Here is a 17,586-nt window from a genome sequence, read left to right on the forward strand (position 1 = left end):
TCCCACCATTTTCCCCAACCATTGCATCCAAATTGACTCCAGATATTTCGCATTTCAACCATGTTTAATAGGTGGATACGGTCGATGCGATTCATAACGGGCGGCAATTATTCACACGAATGCGGGAGTAAAGTTGTTTGAATCGGAAGAAATGTAAAGCAGGGCAAAGATATTCGAATTTGATTTAAGGAATATTTGTTCCCTGTTTTGAAGTTTGATAGGTAACTTTAACTTATTTATTGTGACATTCATTAGGTGATAATAATTAAACTGAAGAATTGAATTAAAAGCATATGCATATGGGTTGCCCCTCACCCCCCCCCCCCAAATCCTACTCTTATTTGCTTTGAATCGAGGGTTTATAAATGCTTTCAGAGAACCAGCGGAGGAGGTCTTCCAGAGTCCAACTCGCATACTCTGTAAAAAAATTTAATTTGTATTTCAGATGCATTTTTCCCCAACTGATTGTCTGAAACCAAAACTACAGAAGCAGAACTACAGTTGCAGTCACAAAATGACACACCAAATTTGATATATTTGAGTCATTATATTTTTGAGTTATCACAATTACATGCCTCTAAAAGTACAGACTGATAATAGACACCTAATAGACCATGATAATAGACCATTGTAGACATCTAACAAGATTTGTTAGGTGTCTACAATGCAGATTTTAAATCTGTGTATCGAATCTTATCCACCGAACTTTTGAACTAATCGTTTTAACCTAAATTCGAACTGTCGGACAAACACATTTCCTCAGAATAGATTTTACTCAAAATTCGATAGAAATCTACAAATATGCTGTAAAAACCATATGCCAACTTTCATCCCTCTAGCTTAAAATCCTTTTCGAATTATCTTTGTCACAGACAGACTGACAGACGTACTGCCAAAAATATGCTTTTCAAAATGAAGGTGGTCTAAAACGTGGAGATTCGTCAAAATATGAAGCTCGAGTTTAGTTTAGTTATATTAACGTACCGTTTTAAAGTGACAACTAGGCCAATTTTGGGACGGACCTCGTCATTTTAAACCTCGGTCAGATGACGAGGACGACACCTGAGCGTTCAACCCCTTCCTCACACCACACTTCACCAACGGGAGGACGTTCGGCCCTGATGGATTTATCGTGCAATAGACCCCCTTACTTCTTCGGTGGAATGGGGTCTCGAACCTGAAACCCTACAGCTCTCAACCCGAGACCTTACCACCAGGCCACCACGTTCCATATGAAGCTCCAATTTTTTGACGATTACAATATTTTCTCTATATTTTGTGTATGAGAATAGGGGTGGGGGAGGAGAAAAGCTGAAATATGAAAAATTAAATAAAAACATTTAAATTTTATTATTGACTCTAGGGATTGCAATACCGGACCAAAATTTCAATACCGGTATTCGGTATTTTTTAAATCTTAATACCGGGATACCGGTTTTAATACCGGTATTAGAAATTTTAGGAAAAGAAAGAAAACACAGGTGTTTCTTTGTTTTATTTGCCAGTTTTGTTACAGAGTGTAAATATCACAAAAAAGAATTTATAATTTATAAATTATAACAGTATATAATCACAAAAAGTAAAGAAACTTCTTATTTATTTAAATCACAAAAAAAAAAGATTTTCACTATTCAGTCTGTGGTACTATTACAAATTTTTGAAATGTGATCTTAAACATAATGCATCAATTGTACTGTCATTAAGCCTGAAAAGTAATTTTATGTAAAAATTACCAGCTGCCGAAAATGCTCTTTCAGCATCTACGCTAGTTGGTGGTACTGTTAGCAATACGCGATATACTTTTTCCAAGTATTTACCTCTAAATCCCTCATCTTCAAATAAATCCATTTCTCGTCGGATGGTTTTGGATATAGCTGATTTCTGTATTGTATTTTGGTTCGTTGAAATTTTTTTATTTATTGCTAATTCTAATTTTTGTTCAAGAGACAATTCCTTTTCACTATCCACAGTAGTGACATCATAATCTTCGATAATTGAACCGAATTCTGAATGTGGATAGGTTTGTGGGAAAAAGTTTTTTAGAAACTTTACTCTAACTTAATCAGATTTGAATTGGTTATTTTCTTTTCTTCTTTTCATTTTCATTTTTAAAATCATTAGAATTATGTAAATACCATAAGACATTTGGTATTTACAGTGGTATTTACATTCTATTTCGGTATGCCTTTCTTCTGTGCGATTTTTCAATTTATTATAGTTGGAATCCGAAGTTTCTATATCCAAAGTATTTGGATTCTTTCTATTCTATTCTATTACTCCTAATTGAATTCCATGTGCAAAGCACAACTGCTGATTTGTATCAATCAACTTTCCAACTTTTTTCATAATTGTTGCTCCATTAGTCGTTATGGATACAATATTTTCTTTCAGGGATAATCCATGTTTCGCTACTTTAGATTTAAGCAATTAATTACGCCATTCATTAGCTAATTAATTTCGCCCGTTAGGGAGACATAAAAACAAAAACGTATACTATATTGCTATGTTCGCGATACCTGAACATATAGTGGAGACAATTTTAAAAATTTCTAGTAAATACCGAAAAACCGGTATTTAAACTTGTGAATACCGGTATTACAAAATTGTACAAATGGCTCAAAATACCGGTATTCGGTATCCCGGTATACCGGTATTGCAATCCCTAATCATCACCTTTCTTTAGTAGCAATACATGAATTTAGAGATGAGTTAGCTCATACCATGTGTTGTATCCACTATATCAGGCAATTTTGAATTCAGTTGTCCATATTTTATTATTAGTTGCTTGTAATGTTGCGTTACAGATAATGTTAAATGATTTCTTATAAGATAAAATATAAGTAAATACTAAATGACAGTCAGAATTGTCTTGTCACGTGATTCAGAGAATTGCAAACGAGAAAATATAAACTCGATTCTCTTTCACACGCCCACTTTGAATACGTTGAAGGATGCATTCAACATGAGATGATTAAAATTTTGTAATTAATATCAATAATGAATATAATTATTTGTTTTTGATTTTAAGTCAAAAATTCACATCTATAGTTTATTATTAAGTGCATCAATTTTGGTTTGTTTTATTTCGATGTTTTGAATACTACTTGAATTTACATCCAGTAATTAAATTCGATTTGAATCCCCAATTTGGATTTCTTTTAATAACAGATGAATTTAATATAAAATGTTTAAAATTTAAAAATATTATCCAAGTTTTTTAAATGTTCAATAAGACTTAAATGAAAGATAAATTTATGTGGAATTCTTTTATAAAAAAAATGGAATTGAAGATATCTGTTCTATTTTTTTTGAACACACCAAGTGAAGACAGAGGTTCAGAGGGATCTGGAAGAGAGCACAAACTATAGACATTATGTCATTTATCATTTCTTTTGTTCTTTTTCTTGGAAGTGGGTGGATCAGGATAAAGGTCAAAGTGGCGGTTTAGGGATTACGTTTCTGCAGGTTTTATAAATTACATAGTAAGCACTCTGTACTTAAAATAAAATGAGTCATTTTCTGAAAAGAACTTTTTATTTTCTTTCTCAGAGTAGGAATTAAAAAGGAAGGCACTCAGTGATCATTAGAGCAGGATACTAGTTATGTCAAGTATCTTAAATTGGTAAAATAAAATATTTCGATTTGAATGCGAAGAAAGACGTTTTCGTGTATCAGTATTTTAGATTTTATGGAAAAGTAAAGTGAAAGACATTTCATTTAAATCATGAAAACACAGTTCCCAATTTATAAAATTAAATAAATCTGAAGATAATTTTGAAAATGTAGACAAATTTCACCATTTTTGTTCAGATCTTTGTTAATAACTTCTAAAATAATTATCGCATGAAAATGATTTGTATGCGATTGTAAGGAGCAAATAATTATATTTTTAATAATGGCAATTTGTTTAAAAAATTATAAACTGTTCAAAATTTATTTTAAACAAAATTTTAACAAGTATCTTTATTGTTGTAGTTAAATTCAAATCAGTTTTATAACTTAATTAAACATTTTATTGAGGTGATATGGCTCTGTTTAAGTCATAATAAAAAATATTTGCGTTTTGTTCCGAGTTTTTGAGATTTTTTTTAAGAAGCATGCATAGCTTTTACGAACACTCAATAATAGTTTAATTGCTAATCATCAACAGATTTGTTGAATTTTCATTAATTTCTAAACGATCTTCTTCAGTTAAGTATTCAAGATTTCTGAGTCTCACTCCTACTGAAGTCGGAGACGGAAGAGAAAGATGGAACATTGTTCGATATTTCTTCTCTCAGACACACAAATACTTAAAAGAAGAGAATGACACTTCAGATATGGCTATAAAACATTATCACAGAAGGAACTTCTCAGTTGTCTCTATAGCATTGTTGAGTAGGGAAGAATAGACTCCCAAGGCTTGCCAAGTGATTTAAAGTATTGAAACTACGATAAGAAAGTGTTTTAGCTGTTGGTCGAGGGGTCAGACAGCACGGGAGCAGGAATGAGAATCAGTTAACGAAGCAGCCTAATGAACTATTTTATCACTTGAAATACTTTTATTTTATTTTTTAAAGTATTTGAAAATATTTTTTCTTCGAGCAACGCTGTATATGTCAATTAGTGGAATTACAAATGTATATTAAATTGAATTCTTGTTTTTAATTGTAATGTACTTATTTTAATTCGATCAGAGTGTTATGCTTTTTGAAATACCTGATTTTTGTCACCAGGAATTTTGACGCATTGCAGTATAAATAATATATGGCCTATTGTGATTAAATGATGGTTTTATAAAGTTTCTATGATTTAATCATTATTTGCTGTGAATTTATTTTCAAATAGCGGCCAGAAAACTAAGCACATCACTGCGTCCTTAAATAAAAAAAAAACACACTCCTTCAGGATCTATAAATTTTAGAAGTGAATTTCTCTAATATAAATGTTCGCAGACGAAATCAAAATAATTTGTTGTACGATTTAAGAAAAATTAATAAAATATATTAATAATTAATAAAATATTGTTATATTATTTTTTAATCCTCAAATTACAATTGTTAGTACTTTTTGAAGAAAAGAAATGCTCATTTTATTTGCGAATTGCTTATAAATGTCTTTTAGTTTATATTTAGAATGAGAAATACGACAGTAATAAATGTTAGTTCAACATTATATAATGCCTTTCTTTGCAATATCTGAATTTTGTCCATATGTGGAGCAAGTTCTTGGTTCATTTTAGCTCATTTATTTATACTTTTGTCTGATATAATCTCAGAGTGAAATTTTCGTTGATTTTTCTCCAATAATTGCATTAAAAGTAGGAAATATACTATGGCAATTCTTAATATTAAACGGACATTCTAACTAGCTACTTAACCATACATCTATTGAATTATTTCGTAGATTCAAATAAAAGGATGAAAGGGACTATCACGAATCTGCTGATTTTAGCAGCGTCTTTTATAAATAAGTGATAAACGAATGAATTTTGTTTAAAAAAAATCTCAAAATGATGTCACATCATATATTTATCCATATTTAAATTTGAAAAATGAAATTTTATTTCAAAATTATTTTTTCTCACGCCCGTGCTTAATTAAGGAGAAATTAAATACTACTTCAATGCATTTCAAATTTTAACTTGTTCACAAAGTCATTCGAATATTAATTATATTTTTAGCATCACACATGCTGTATTATTTTTTTTTAAATTTTTACGTATGGAATACAAACAAGTTTTTATTATAATTTCAAACTTGTAATAATTGACGGAGGTTCAGTAACTCATTAGTATTCTCATAAGGATATTGGCAGAACCTTTGGTTTTTTTAGTTAAAATAATTAAATTATCTAAGTAATTTAATTGTATTTCTGATTGTTAAATTTTGGATTTAAAAACAGAATTGGATGCAGTGATTTTAACGACCATTGAAAGAAAAGTCATTCTTTATTTAATAAATACATTTAATGGCCATTGAAAACTAAAGAATAAATGTATTTATGGAGATAAATTCTTCAAATGTTGAGAAATTAAATCTACTTAAAAAAAATGTATCGAAAAATATTTCTTGAATTTCACTCTGTTTAGTAACTTTTCTCTATTTTTAACACGAAAAAAAAAGCATCATTCGTTCTACTTGAAAGATTTTTGATTAAAACTGCGCTTTCGTCTCAAATAACAAATTAAAAGGAGCGATTATGCAGCAATAATTTTACAATGATGATTAAATGTTGCAGCCTTCCTCTCCTCCCACGAGCGGAAGCAATTCAAAATTCCCCATTCGTTGAAGAAAAGATCGACATATCGTTCTTCTCGATAAACTGTTCAACTAATGATTTAAATTCTTTTCATTTTCTTTTCATCTTTAGGAAAAGGTAATTTTTCGTTCACAATTGCTATTGTGTAAAATTTATTTTAAAGCATTTATTTTGTCCTGAAACACAGCGAGAAAGTTAATTTCCAAATAATTGGCTTGAAAAGCAGCAGGACGGGAGGTTTGTTGAGAGTGAAAATATTTAATGAAATTAAATGTGCATAAATATCCCATAGAAATCTAGTCGGGGGGAAGGTGTATAAGGTTAAATTAAAAGGGGACGAGGCAAAAGAAAAAAAAACATTATCTGCTTTTAATGGCTGTGGGAAAATTTTCCTTTATCCGATCTTTTGGAAGAGATGGGTTGGAGTGTATGAAAGGGGGGGGGGAGATGAAGAAGATTGTTTGATGCTAGGAGAAAACTAATTACTTCTTACGACTTTTTAATCCCGCCTTTGTTTTCCTTCTTGGAAACAGACACCGTACTTTTGCTGCACCTGAAAAAAATATCATAAAAAAAATTCCCGCAGCTTTCAGTGTTAAACAAGCAAAGCATAAAAAATGCCCGCAACGACCTGTTAGTTTTTTTTATGTATCTTTAGCCGCCTCATTAAGGTTTTAAAACGTTGAAATCTGTGGCTTCTCGAATGACCAAAGGGTTTTTGTGTCACGATCTTTAAAGATGAATTTTTTTCTCTTCTCTTCTGTTTCTTTTTTTTTTTCAGTGTTAATCGACACGTTGTCTTTTTTAATTTTTTCTTCTTGTCCTTTTAGTTATCTTTTAATGCTTTTGTGGTAATGAGATTATAAAGGATTTAAAGTCGTTCATCATGTAGTACCTACAGAAGACGATTTGGCTAATCTTTAGGTATACCCCCAATTTAAATAACTTATTTTGGAAGGTATACTTTTTTATATAATTCTAGAGGTAAGCTTTTAAAAATCTTTTTCAACAAAAATCTCTGAACTTTCTTGAAAGAACAAAAAGATGCTTTTAAATTAAGATAAAAAATGTGTTTATAGCGTAAGTAGGTAAAATTTGCACAAGAATCTGATATTCTGCGCAAACGAGTTGCACTTTTTGTTCTTAATTTGAGAAGAGGACCACAAAAAGGGCAGAGTAGATTATTTATTTATTAAATTTCTTAAAGAATAGCTGGCAGGGTTAAAAATATAGATTGAATGCTAACGTTATAAAGGCTTTTGTAATATTTACTTTTACAAATAATATTTACTTTTTATCATTCTTTTCTAAATATATAAAATTATACAATTTTTGTGTGTTTCAAAATATAATGCATAGATCGAATTGCAGTTATAAAAAGACAAAAACAGTCATTACTTACGGCGATATAAGCTTTATATTGATTTTAAAATGATGTTGCTCATTTAATGATTACTTATTTATTTTAAATTAAATATCCTGTTAAGTTATTTAATACTTCTTGCTTAGATGGTTTTATTTTTCTTTTCTGATTATCGACAAATAATTAGAATCAAGATAACAAAATGGTACATGTATATGAAATTCGCCAAAAATTAAAATATGTAAAGTTAATATAAAACAAATTTTTTATCTGCGTACTTTCGTCATAAAAATATTGTTTTAATTTTTGGGGGCTTTTCCTAAAATAGGATGTTTTGCGAAAAATGAAATATTTTTAGTATCTTAGTAAATTGACACTTTTCTCTTCATTTTTCATTAGGTCTTAGTTTTAAAAGCATTTTTCTGCATTTACAATAGTAAATTTTAATGAAACTTAATCACGTCATTGAGTGAAGTTGCTTTGCTTGAATGAAATTTAAAAATAACCTCGATAATCAATAATTATATTAATCATTTTAATTTATCATGAGATTTATTTTCCAGTCAAAAACCGAAGAATCATTTTTCATAATTAAATAAAATAGATGGCATTCGTTTAAAACTCATTTTTTTTTTCAAATTTCTAATCTGATGTGAAAGTATGACAACATCTAATCTTCTATGTTACTTTTCTTCCCTTCTCAGTAATTATTGCTCAAATGAATGTACATTTTAAACATGGTAATTTAAAATACTTCTTATAATGAATGAAGAACGTAATACTTTAAAGTTGAAATTTCAGAAATTATTTGCGAATTGAACGCATTTTGCGCTTTATATTATCTCAAAACAGTTTTTGCTTTCTAGTATGCAAAATGTATAAAAAACTTTGTAATCGTCAAAAAAAAAAAAAAAAAAAAAAAATCGAACTTGAATTTTCTCCTTCCTGAAACATATTTTTGAATATTGTCTGTCTGATTATCTGTCCATCTGTCTGTGACAAAGATTTAAGTTTGTCGGATGAAATTTCGTATATGGTTTTATTTTGCACCTAACTCGTAGACTTTTATCAAAATTTGTGTAAAATCTATTCAAAAGAAGTCTTATCGGTCTGGTTTTTCGAATATAACACGGTAACTACAAAAAGAAGAGAACTAAGTGAATAAAATGAGGTACACCATTAATAGCTCGGCACTTTTGAGTCAAATCCAAATTGTGGTTGAACATTTGTATGATTATGTATGTTTCAGACAATCTGTATGTTTCTATTCTATCTGCATGTTTCAGAAGAATGTAATCTCGATCATTCAAAACCGCAATGACTTAAATATATCAAATTTGATATTGATTTCGTGACTACAATTGTGGCTCTGTGTCTCATTTTTATTTCAATCTGTTAAGAAAAACGCGTCTAAAACACAAGTTCGATTTTCAGATACTATTAACTGCATTTCAAAAATGAATCGCCAAAAGAAACTCACTAAGGATTATATGATAGATCCAATAAAGATATTAAATTCACGCCAAAAGCTATATTTATTAACTATTGTATGCCAGTAAGGCGTTCGCTGCCTTCCACAATTATTTTAGGCGGACGACGCCTTTACTAGAGAGAATGCGAGGGAGCTTTGGGGTACCACCCTGCTGCTTTTCAAAATTATTTTCACTCTTCAGCAGATTCTACATCATTCATGGATAATAAATCCCCTGCCAGCCTAGGTATGCAGAGTACTATACGGTCAGGTTACAATAAATCGTAATATGGATAATGCAAACAGTGCTAAATGTCTATTATTAGTCCATGTACCAAATTCCTTTCCCAGAAGAATGCAAGGGGAAAAAAGGGGACCGCATTGAATTGGTTTTTAAAAAAAGTTTAGTTTTAAATTCATTTTTAGATTCCTTTTATTTATTAGCTTTTCCTGTGTTTTAATTCGTAAACAGAAAAAATAATATAAATTATTATATGTATTATACACTCAAGAGCCAAAACATTATGACCTCTCCTATATTTTGTAATGAACTCGCCTGGATGACGTGGAAGGCACGTGATCAGGTGGAAGTGGTATTTAACTGCTGCTGGAGAGTCTGAAGAATCATTCTTTCATTTACTTCTATGTGTGCTGGGAAAGGCTGCGGATCTAAGCGACTTTGATAGAGGGCAGATTGTAATGGCTCGAAGGCTCGGAACAAGTATTTCCGAAACTGCACGACTCGTGGGTTGTGCGCGATCTACAGTTGTTAGTACTTATGCAAAGTGAATGAATGACGGTGAAAACAGCAGTAGACGACATGTTTTTGGACGTCCACACGCTATCAAAGAAAAAGGTCGTTGGAGACTGTCTCGCATGGTAAAGCAAAACCGGAGCCAGACAGTGGCTCAGCTGACAGCCCAATACAATGCAGGGCCAAGTAGAATAGTATCGGAGCACACTGTTCAGCGGACACTGTTGCATATGGGGCTACGCAGCAAACGTCCCACTCGTGTGCCTTTGCTGACCAAGCGTCATCGCCAACTGCGCCTGCGCTGGACCCGGGAACATCGCGACTGGTCCATGGATCAGTGGGAGAGAGTTGCCTGGTCAGATGAATCACGGTTTGCCATGCATCAAACCGATGGTCGTGTCAGGATACGCTGTCTTCCAGGCGAAAAGTTGCTCCCTCAATGTACAGTAGGTCATACACAGGCCGGTGGTGGCGGTATTATGCTTTGGGGGACGTTCTCTTGGGCGTCTCTGGGACCCGTGGTTGTGGTAGAGCATACCATGAATGCTACAGGGTATCTGAACATCATTGCGGACCAGTTGCACCCTTACATGACCTCTGTTTTTCCAGCTGGAAATTGAATGTTCCAACAGGACAACGCCCCGTGTCACAAGGCTAAAATTGTGTTGGAGTGGTTTCAGGAACATGATGCTGAATTCCAGTTAATGTCCTGGCCGCCAAACTCACCGGATCCCAATCCGATAGAACACCTTTGGGATGACATGGTACGGCAGCAGCTCAGAGTTCAAAGATCACCAATTCGCAATATCTCAGATCTGCGTGAACGTTGCTTAAACATTTGGTACAATCTGTCTCCGGCCATCTACCAAGGACTTGTGGCATCCATGCCAAGGCAGGTTGAAGCTGTGTTGCGCGCCAAAGGTGGGCCAACTCGTTATTAACAGGTGGTCATAAAGTTTTGGCTCTTGAGTGTATATAATATTTTATATAACAAAAGTGGTAACATTTTAAATAAACATATTATGAATTACAAGAAAAAACAAATGTCATCGAGATTTATCATAACAAATATTACCGAGTGAGTTAAGAATAATTCATAGAGTACTTATTGGTGTAAATAACGATGTTTCAAATAATCTTGCCATGTGTCTAGTTTGTGCATACAGATGCTTAATATTCATTAAAAAGCTCCATTTTCTATAAATGTTTACATTTTATTCACTGAGGCTCAAATCGGAATAAAAATTATTGAAGAAAATCTGCAATAACTGCATTTTTCATTTAAGAATTTATTGCCCTTTTGGTGCCTTATGGATCTATAATAATTTTCATATCTTCTAAAAATTATAAATTTAAATTTTGCTTTTTTTAAATAAGAATTTTAATATTTATTTATGAAATATTTAACTATTTAAAGAAATTTCGCTCTTCTTTATCACGACTTTCTGACTTTCTTCGTAATTAGATTAAAATTAAAACATACGGAAATAAGTTTTTATTTCTCGAAGTATAAAATCGTTGCCTACATTATTTGTTGCATCTAGGGATTGCAATACCAGTATACCGGGATACCGAATACCGGTATTTTGAGCCATTTTACAATTTCGTAATACCGGTATTCACAAGTTTAAATACCGGTTTTTCGGTATTTAATAGAAATTTTTTAAATTGTCTCCACTATATGTTCAGGAATCGCCAACATAGCAAAATAGTATACGTTTTTGTTTTTATGTCTCCCTAACGGGCGAAATTAATTAGCTAATTAATGGCTTAATTAATTGCTTAAATCTAAATTAGCGAAACATGGAGTATCCTTGAAAGAAGATATTGTATCCATAACGTCTAATGGAGCAACATTTATGAAAAAAGTTGGAAAGTTGATTGGTGCAAATCAGCAATTGTGCTATGCTCATGGAATTCAATTAGGAGTAATAGATGTATTTATTAGACCAAAAAAAAAATAAAGAACAAATACTGTGGATATAGAAATTTCGGATTCCGACATTGAAGAGAGCAAGAGTGAGAGTGACATTGACAATGCAGATAATGACAATGTAATTGTGGAAGTTGATATTGCTAATGAGGATGAAATATTAACCCATCAAGAATTGCTTCCTATAATTTATAAAGTTCGAGAAATTGTTAAGATATTTAAACTTTCCCCTACAAAAAATGCCATATTACAAAAATATATACTAACTGAAAATGAAACAGAATATATGTTAATAATAGATTCTAAGACACGTTGGAACAGTTTACTCCTAATGATGGAACGATTTTTGAAATTTAGAAATCCAATCCAAAAAGCAATAATCGACTTAGACCTGCAAATTAATTTTTCAGACAGTGAATTCTACTTAATATCTAGAACTATATCAGATCTACTTCGAATAAAACTGGCTGTTGAGGCATTATGTCGGAGAGATTCTAATTTATTAACAGCTAATGCAACAATAAATTTCATGCTGCAGTCACTGAAAGAACAACACACATCACTGTCTGAAGAAGTATATATTACATTGAAAAATCGCACAGAAGAAAGGCATACCGAAATAGAAAATGTCTTATGGTATTTACATAATTATAATGATTTTAAAAATGAAAATGAAAAAGAAGAAAAGAAAATAATCAATTAAATCTGATTAAGTTTATAGTAAATTTTCTTACAATTTTTTACCCACAAACCTATCCACATTTAGAAGAATTCGGTTCAGTTATCGAAGATTATGATGACACTCATGTCGATAGTGAAAAGGAATTGTCTCTTGAACAAAAATTATAGTTAGCGATAAATAAAAAAAAATTCAACGAAACAAAATACAATACAGAAATCAGCTATATCCAAAACCATCCGACGAGAAATTGATTTATTTGAAGATGAGGGATTTAGAGGTAAATACTTGGAAAAAGTATATCGCGTATTGCTAACAGTATCACCAACTAGCGTAGATGGCGAAAGAGCGTTTTCGACAGCTGGTCATTTTTACGCAAAATTACTTTTCAGCTTTAATGTCAGTACAATTGATGCATCATGTTTTTTAAGATCACATTTCAAAAATTTGTAATAGTACCACAGACTGAATAGTAATATTTACACTTTTTTTGTGATTTAAATAAATAAGTTGTTCTTTTACTTTTTTGTGATTCTTTATATACTGTTATTTATAAGTTCCATATCATTTTTTGTGATATTTACACTCTCTTATAAAACTGGCAAATAAAACAAAGAAACACCTTGTTTTCTTTCTTTTTCTAAAATTTTTAATACCGGTATTAAAACCGGTATCCCGGTATTAAGATCTAAAAAATACCGAATACCGGTATTGAAATTTTGTTCCGGTATTGCAATCCCTAGTTGCATCTCTGAACTCGTAATAAACATACTTTTTGAATACAATCATAACAAGTCCAAATCGATAATCCTCATATATAATTAGTATGAACAATGCATGAATGTAAGTATTGCAAATGTTTACCGAAAACAGATTTTAAATTTAATTCAAAATCAATCTTAGAAATGATGAAAATAATTGAAAATTTGAAGGGATCAAGATTTGACGTACTTTGTTCATTCTCCGTTGCCGGCACCGAAGTCACCTGCTGAAAAGAAAAGAAATAAAATATAAATTAACTGGTAGAAAAATTATATTTCAATATTTTTAAACATTAGAAAGTCAGAACAAAATAATTAATAAAAATTTTAAGTTCAGTAATTTCGTAAATGTGTTTAGTGAAATTACATTTTTTTTCTTATTATGGAATATTTTTGATTTCATTGCTTCTTAATATTATGAATCTTTAGTTATAGTGCTAGGATTCGGGACGTGTCTCCTACGGGTGGGGTTGTACTGTGGTCGGCGATGGTCCTAAAAATTTAACCAATGCAGTCGCGGCGGCCGGTCATTCAGTTTTATCTGTGTGCCTTCAGGCGGGTCGGAGTAGTTTTCTATGGTCTACGGTTTTGATGCTAAGAAGCCGTATCTAATCCAGGCAAATTAAGAATTCATTCTGGTAAAATTCAAGCATACCTTTTCGCATACAGTTAACTCTCACATAAAGTTTGCGGAATAAGAAATCGTGTTTTACGGAGAAAGCATTATTCGACGAACTTTTGAAAATTCATACAGGTCTTTTAATTTGTTACTGCTCGCATCAGTGATGATATTTCTTTCTTTCTTTTTTTTTTAAATTTATAGTTCTTATAAAAACAACGGATAAGTTTTTTTTTCATTTGATTTTTTTAAGAAAGGTTTCGAAAAAGTCACATTTATCCTGTGCGTTAAATACCAATGCTTATCTAGTTACATAAAAACTAGTCTCCGTTTCTTCACTATATTAAAGGAACTCATATTGGCAGAGAAAGAATGATATAATAATCCACTGCATTAAAACTTGAAATGAAATGAATTGATCACACATTAAAGATTGTGTTTTGAAAATTTCTTTTCTTTTTCAATGTGACAATGCCTTGTTTAAAACAGTTATTTTATGTTCTTAATCCTCAGTTATCATTTATGTTTGAAAAAATTTTCTTTATTTTTTAAATGATGCAGTGAATTTTTTAAAAAAACTTTGAACAGTTTCTGACTTGTTTTTTATGAATCTTTCGAAGAAATGCCACAGAATACATTCAGCGAATGCATAAAATTTGTTTAAAGAAATCTCTAAACAATTCCAACTATAATTCATTAAATATAACTGTATTTATCTAGTTTCTTTATAAATAAAAAAAGAAATAAAAAAAAGATAATGAATACATTTATTAAAATATAAAATATGCACAATTGCATTTAATTTGTCATCTATGAATTCGAAAACAAAATTCGTACCTGGTTTTTTAACACAAATTTTATGAAAAGTTAACTGTAATTAAAAAATAATAAAACGTTTTGCAGTTTTTTTAAAAATTATATTAGGAAACTACCATCACTGAAATATATTAAATGCCTTTATAATAAATCTTTTTAAGAAGCGTAATTTTACAAGACAGGTAGAAAGGCAAAACTCTGTAGCAAGGGTTGAATTGTATTTTGAGTTATTTCAAAATACTCATGATTACGATGCTCAGGGAATTTCAAATAAAAAGAATCAAAATACGCATGCTCAATACGATGCTTAGAGAATTTTAGGGCTCGTTACCATTAGTTGTCATTATTCAGTGAACATTTTGGTATTATTAAAATAATACCATGTGTTATTACATTCGAATTTTACATTAACGAAATGATAGAAAACTAAATGTAAGGACATTTGAAGAGTTATATCTTAGCTAAGGAATTTAATTTTTTAATTTTAAGCGCATGTATATGAAAGCAATGACAAAAATGTTCATGTTTTTATTATTAACTTTGAAATGAGTTAGAATAATAATTATATATTTAAATAAAGCTTAAAATAATTGAGAAAAATTTGTTCTTCATCGTTTGAATATCTTAAGAAAAGAGGCATGTGAACAGAATGTTAAGCATAGTTTTAAAGACAGCTCATTCACTTTAAAATGAGATCACAAGTAACTCCCAAGAAAGTAAAGTTAGGAGTGTATGAAAAATTAACTGTGCAACAGCTTTTTCACGTTTCGTTAAAATTTTTAGAGGAATTACGGACGGAAGGCATTTACAGTAAATATTTTTTTTCTTCTCTTTCAGTTTGTGAATAACAGAAACAAAAACGGTCCAAGAATTTCCTATTTCTTTTAAACTATATCCATCCATCCGTCATTTTAATCTACCTCCAGTGTGGTTTTTGAAGGCAGTGCTACTTTAAAACATCACGGAATGTCTTAAATTTAAAGACTATTAAAAACGAGGGACAGTTTTTCCCACGTAGCATACTTAACGGTCTTCCTGCAGAGACAAACTAGGCATTAAAAGGTGTATAAATTAAATTAAAAACCACACTTTATAACTTTGGAAGTGACAGGGTTTAAATAAGGAAATTTATTCTTCTCTTTTGTAGCATCATTAATAAAGCTATTCTGCCCGGGCAGACTGTAAAGAGGAATAGAGAGAATCGGTATTTTTGTCACAATTTTGTGAAGACGGAAGGGGAGAGAGGGAGAGAGAGAGAGACAGGGAGAGAGAGAGGGACAGAGAGAGGAAAAAAAACTCTTTTTCCCATCTCGCTAAGCGTCACGTCTAACGTTGTCACGATTTCGAAAGATTCCAACTCGTCCCGGAGATTCCTGCAGTTGAGAAATAATTAATTGGAGTCCTGAACTGAAGTGGAGAAAAAATATAATTAGATTTTCGGCCTCAGGGCTCATTTACTAAGCGCCGCTGAAAAACTATTTGGAGAATTTGCAGAAACTCGTCTTGAAGAAAAGAATGGTAATGAATATTTTTCCTAAGTTGCGTCTGTTCAGCAGGCACACGCATGAGGGTGAGGCGAAGTGAACTGAAGACAGTGACGTTCAGCTGCTACGCCAAGAGTTGTCTAGGCGTTATTACAAATGTGGAAGAAAAATTGAATATATAAAAATCATATCAAAAATCTTCCTTTTAAAATTTATGAGTTGGAATCTCAATTCACTATACAGGAAATTGAGGAACAAAATTTCAAAGACTAAACATTAAAGCAAAAACATGGGAAGACATATTCTTTTAATACAAGGACGTTATGTAAATTTTATAGATAAATTACGTTATGTGACAATGTTCGGGATGAATTATTTGAAAAACGCCCTAAAATAGTTTTATTTTTGAAGTTTTGCGCAAAAAAGATTGTTATAAACCTGAAGCCAAAATATACTAGTTAAATGACAATTTTTTTTCTAAAATGAGAAAAAAAGTGTGTTTTTTTTAAAGTTAAAAAGAACTGTGATGCAAAAGTTTTTTAATTTAGAAGTTTAGCAAATGATTTGCTTAAAATTTAAAAGTTTAGAATACTTTCTATGAGAAGACAGATCCGCCATGTTTTTTGTTGAAAAATAATAACGTTCCTTCATTTAAGCTTTTGTGCTTATGCTTTCTGGCACTTTTGCTTGTCCTTTCCATCTTTTATCTCCGTATATAGAAATGACAAAAATTATTTATAATTTATTGCAAGAGTGAAAAAATTAATAAAAAATGAGATGAGAATGGTGTTTTTAAAAACTGATATGGAAACTTGATATTATTTCTATTCTAAAATATTATTTCTTGTCATATGTTTATGCCGTGCTCACGAATATTGATAAAAAAAGAATAACATTTTAATGTATGTGCAATACTTGGTATATATTTCCCGCTTTATGCAGTTTACTTCTTAATTTTAGTATTAGGTATCGATGAACGAAACTCAAAATACACATTTTAAGATATTCGCATAATGCAACCGTTTTTGCGAAGTTCATTATTGCATTATAAGCAATTGTCTGAACACCGAATTTATTCATACATTGAATTACACTTTAAATGGTGGCTGCTCCCGGATTCCATAAATGCATTTGAAACTAAAAATATTTTTTAAGGCTCATGTCGAGTAATCTAATTACAGAAAAGTAATATAATATATAAATATTATATTATACTAATGATATTAAGATAGAAATAGTTGAAAAGTGATCTACTGAAAATCAACAAATTTTAGTAATAATTTCATTTCGAGTGTCGAATAAAAATTTGTTATTTTTTATTCGATAATAATTTTCAAACCCCACACATTTCTGGTCCTTCAAGAGTTACGATAAATATAATAAACTGGTGATTATATATAATTATCGTTGATTATTCATAATAACCAGTGAGGATCATTCATAATCTCCAATAAGTTTAGTGGTGA

At 30.9% G+C, this 17,586-nt stretch overlaps 1 protein-coding gene across 5 annotated transcripts in view; it reads right to left on the reverse strand.

The window, feature by feature from the left end:
- The window catches only part of LOC129981916 (myelin transcription factor 1-like), a 295,518-nt gene that overhangs the window by 70,978 nt on the left and 206,954 nt on the right, over positions 1 to 17,586 (reverse strand). For 4 of the 5 annotated variants that reach the window (XR_008785385.1, XM_056092973.1, XM_056092974.1 and 1 more), the window contains exon 3: positions 13,392 to 13,428. Coding sequence is in view for 4 of the 5 variants with exons in the window: in XM_056092973.1 (XP_055948948.1) it covers positions 13,392 to 13,400 (9 nt within the window). In the remaining variant the exon portion in view is untranslated. The remainder of the gene's footprint in view (positions 1 to 13,391; positions 13,429 to 17,586) is intronic. The other variant, XM_056092972.1, reaches the window with a different exon arrangement.

Source organism: Argiope bruennichi, chromosome 8, assembly GCF_947563725.1.
Source record: "Argiope bruennichi chromosome 8, qqArgBrue1.1, whole genome shotgun sequence".
NCBI classification, from domain to species: domain Eukaryota; kingdom Metazoa; phylum Arthropoda; class Arachnida; order Araneae; family Araneidae; genus Argiope; species Argiope bruennichi.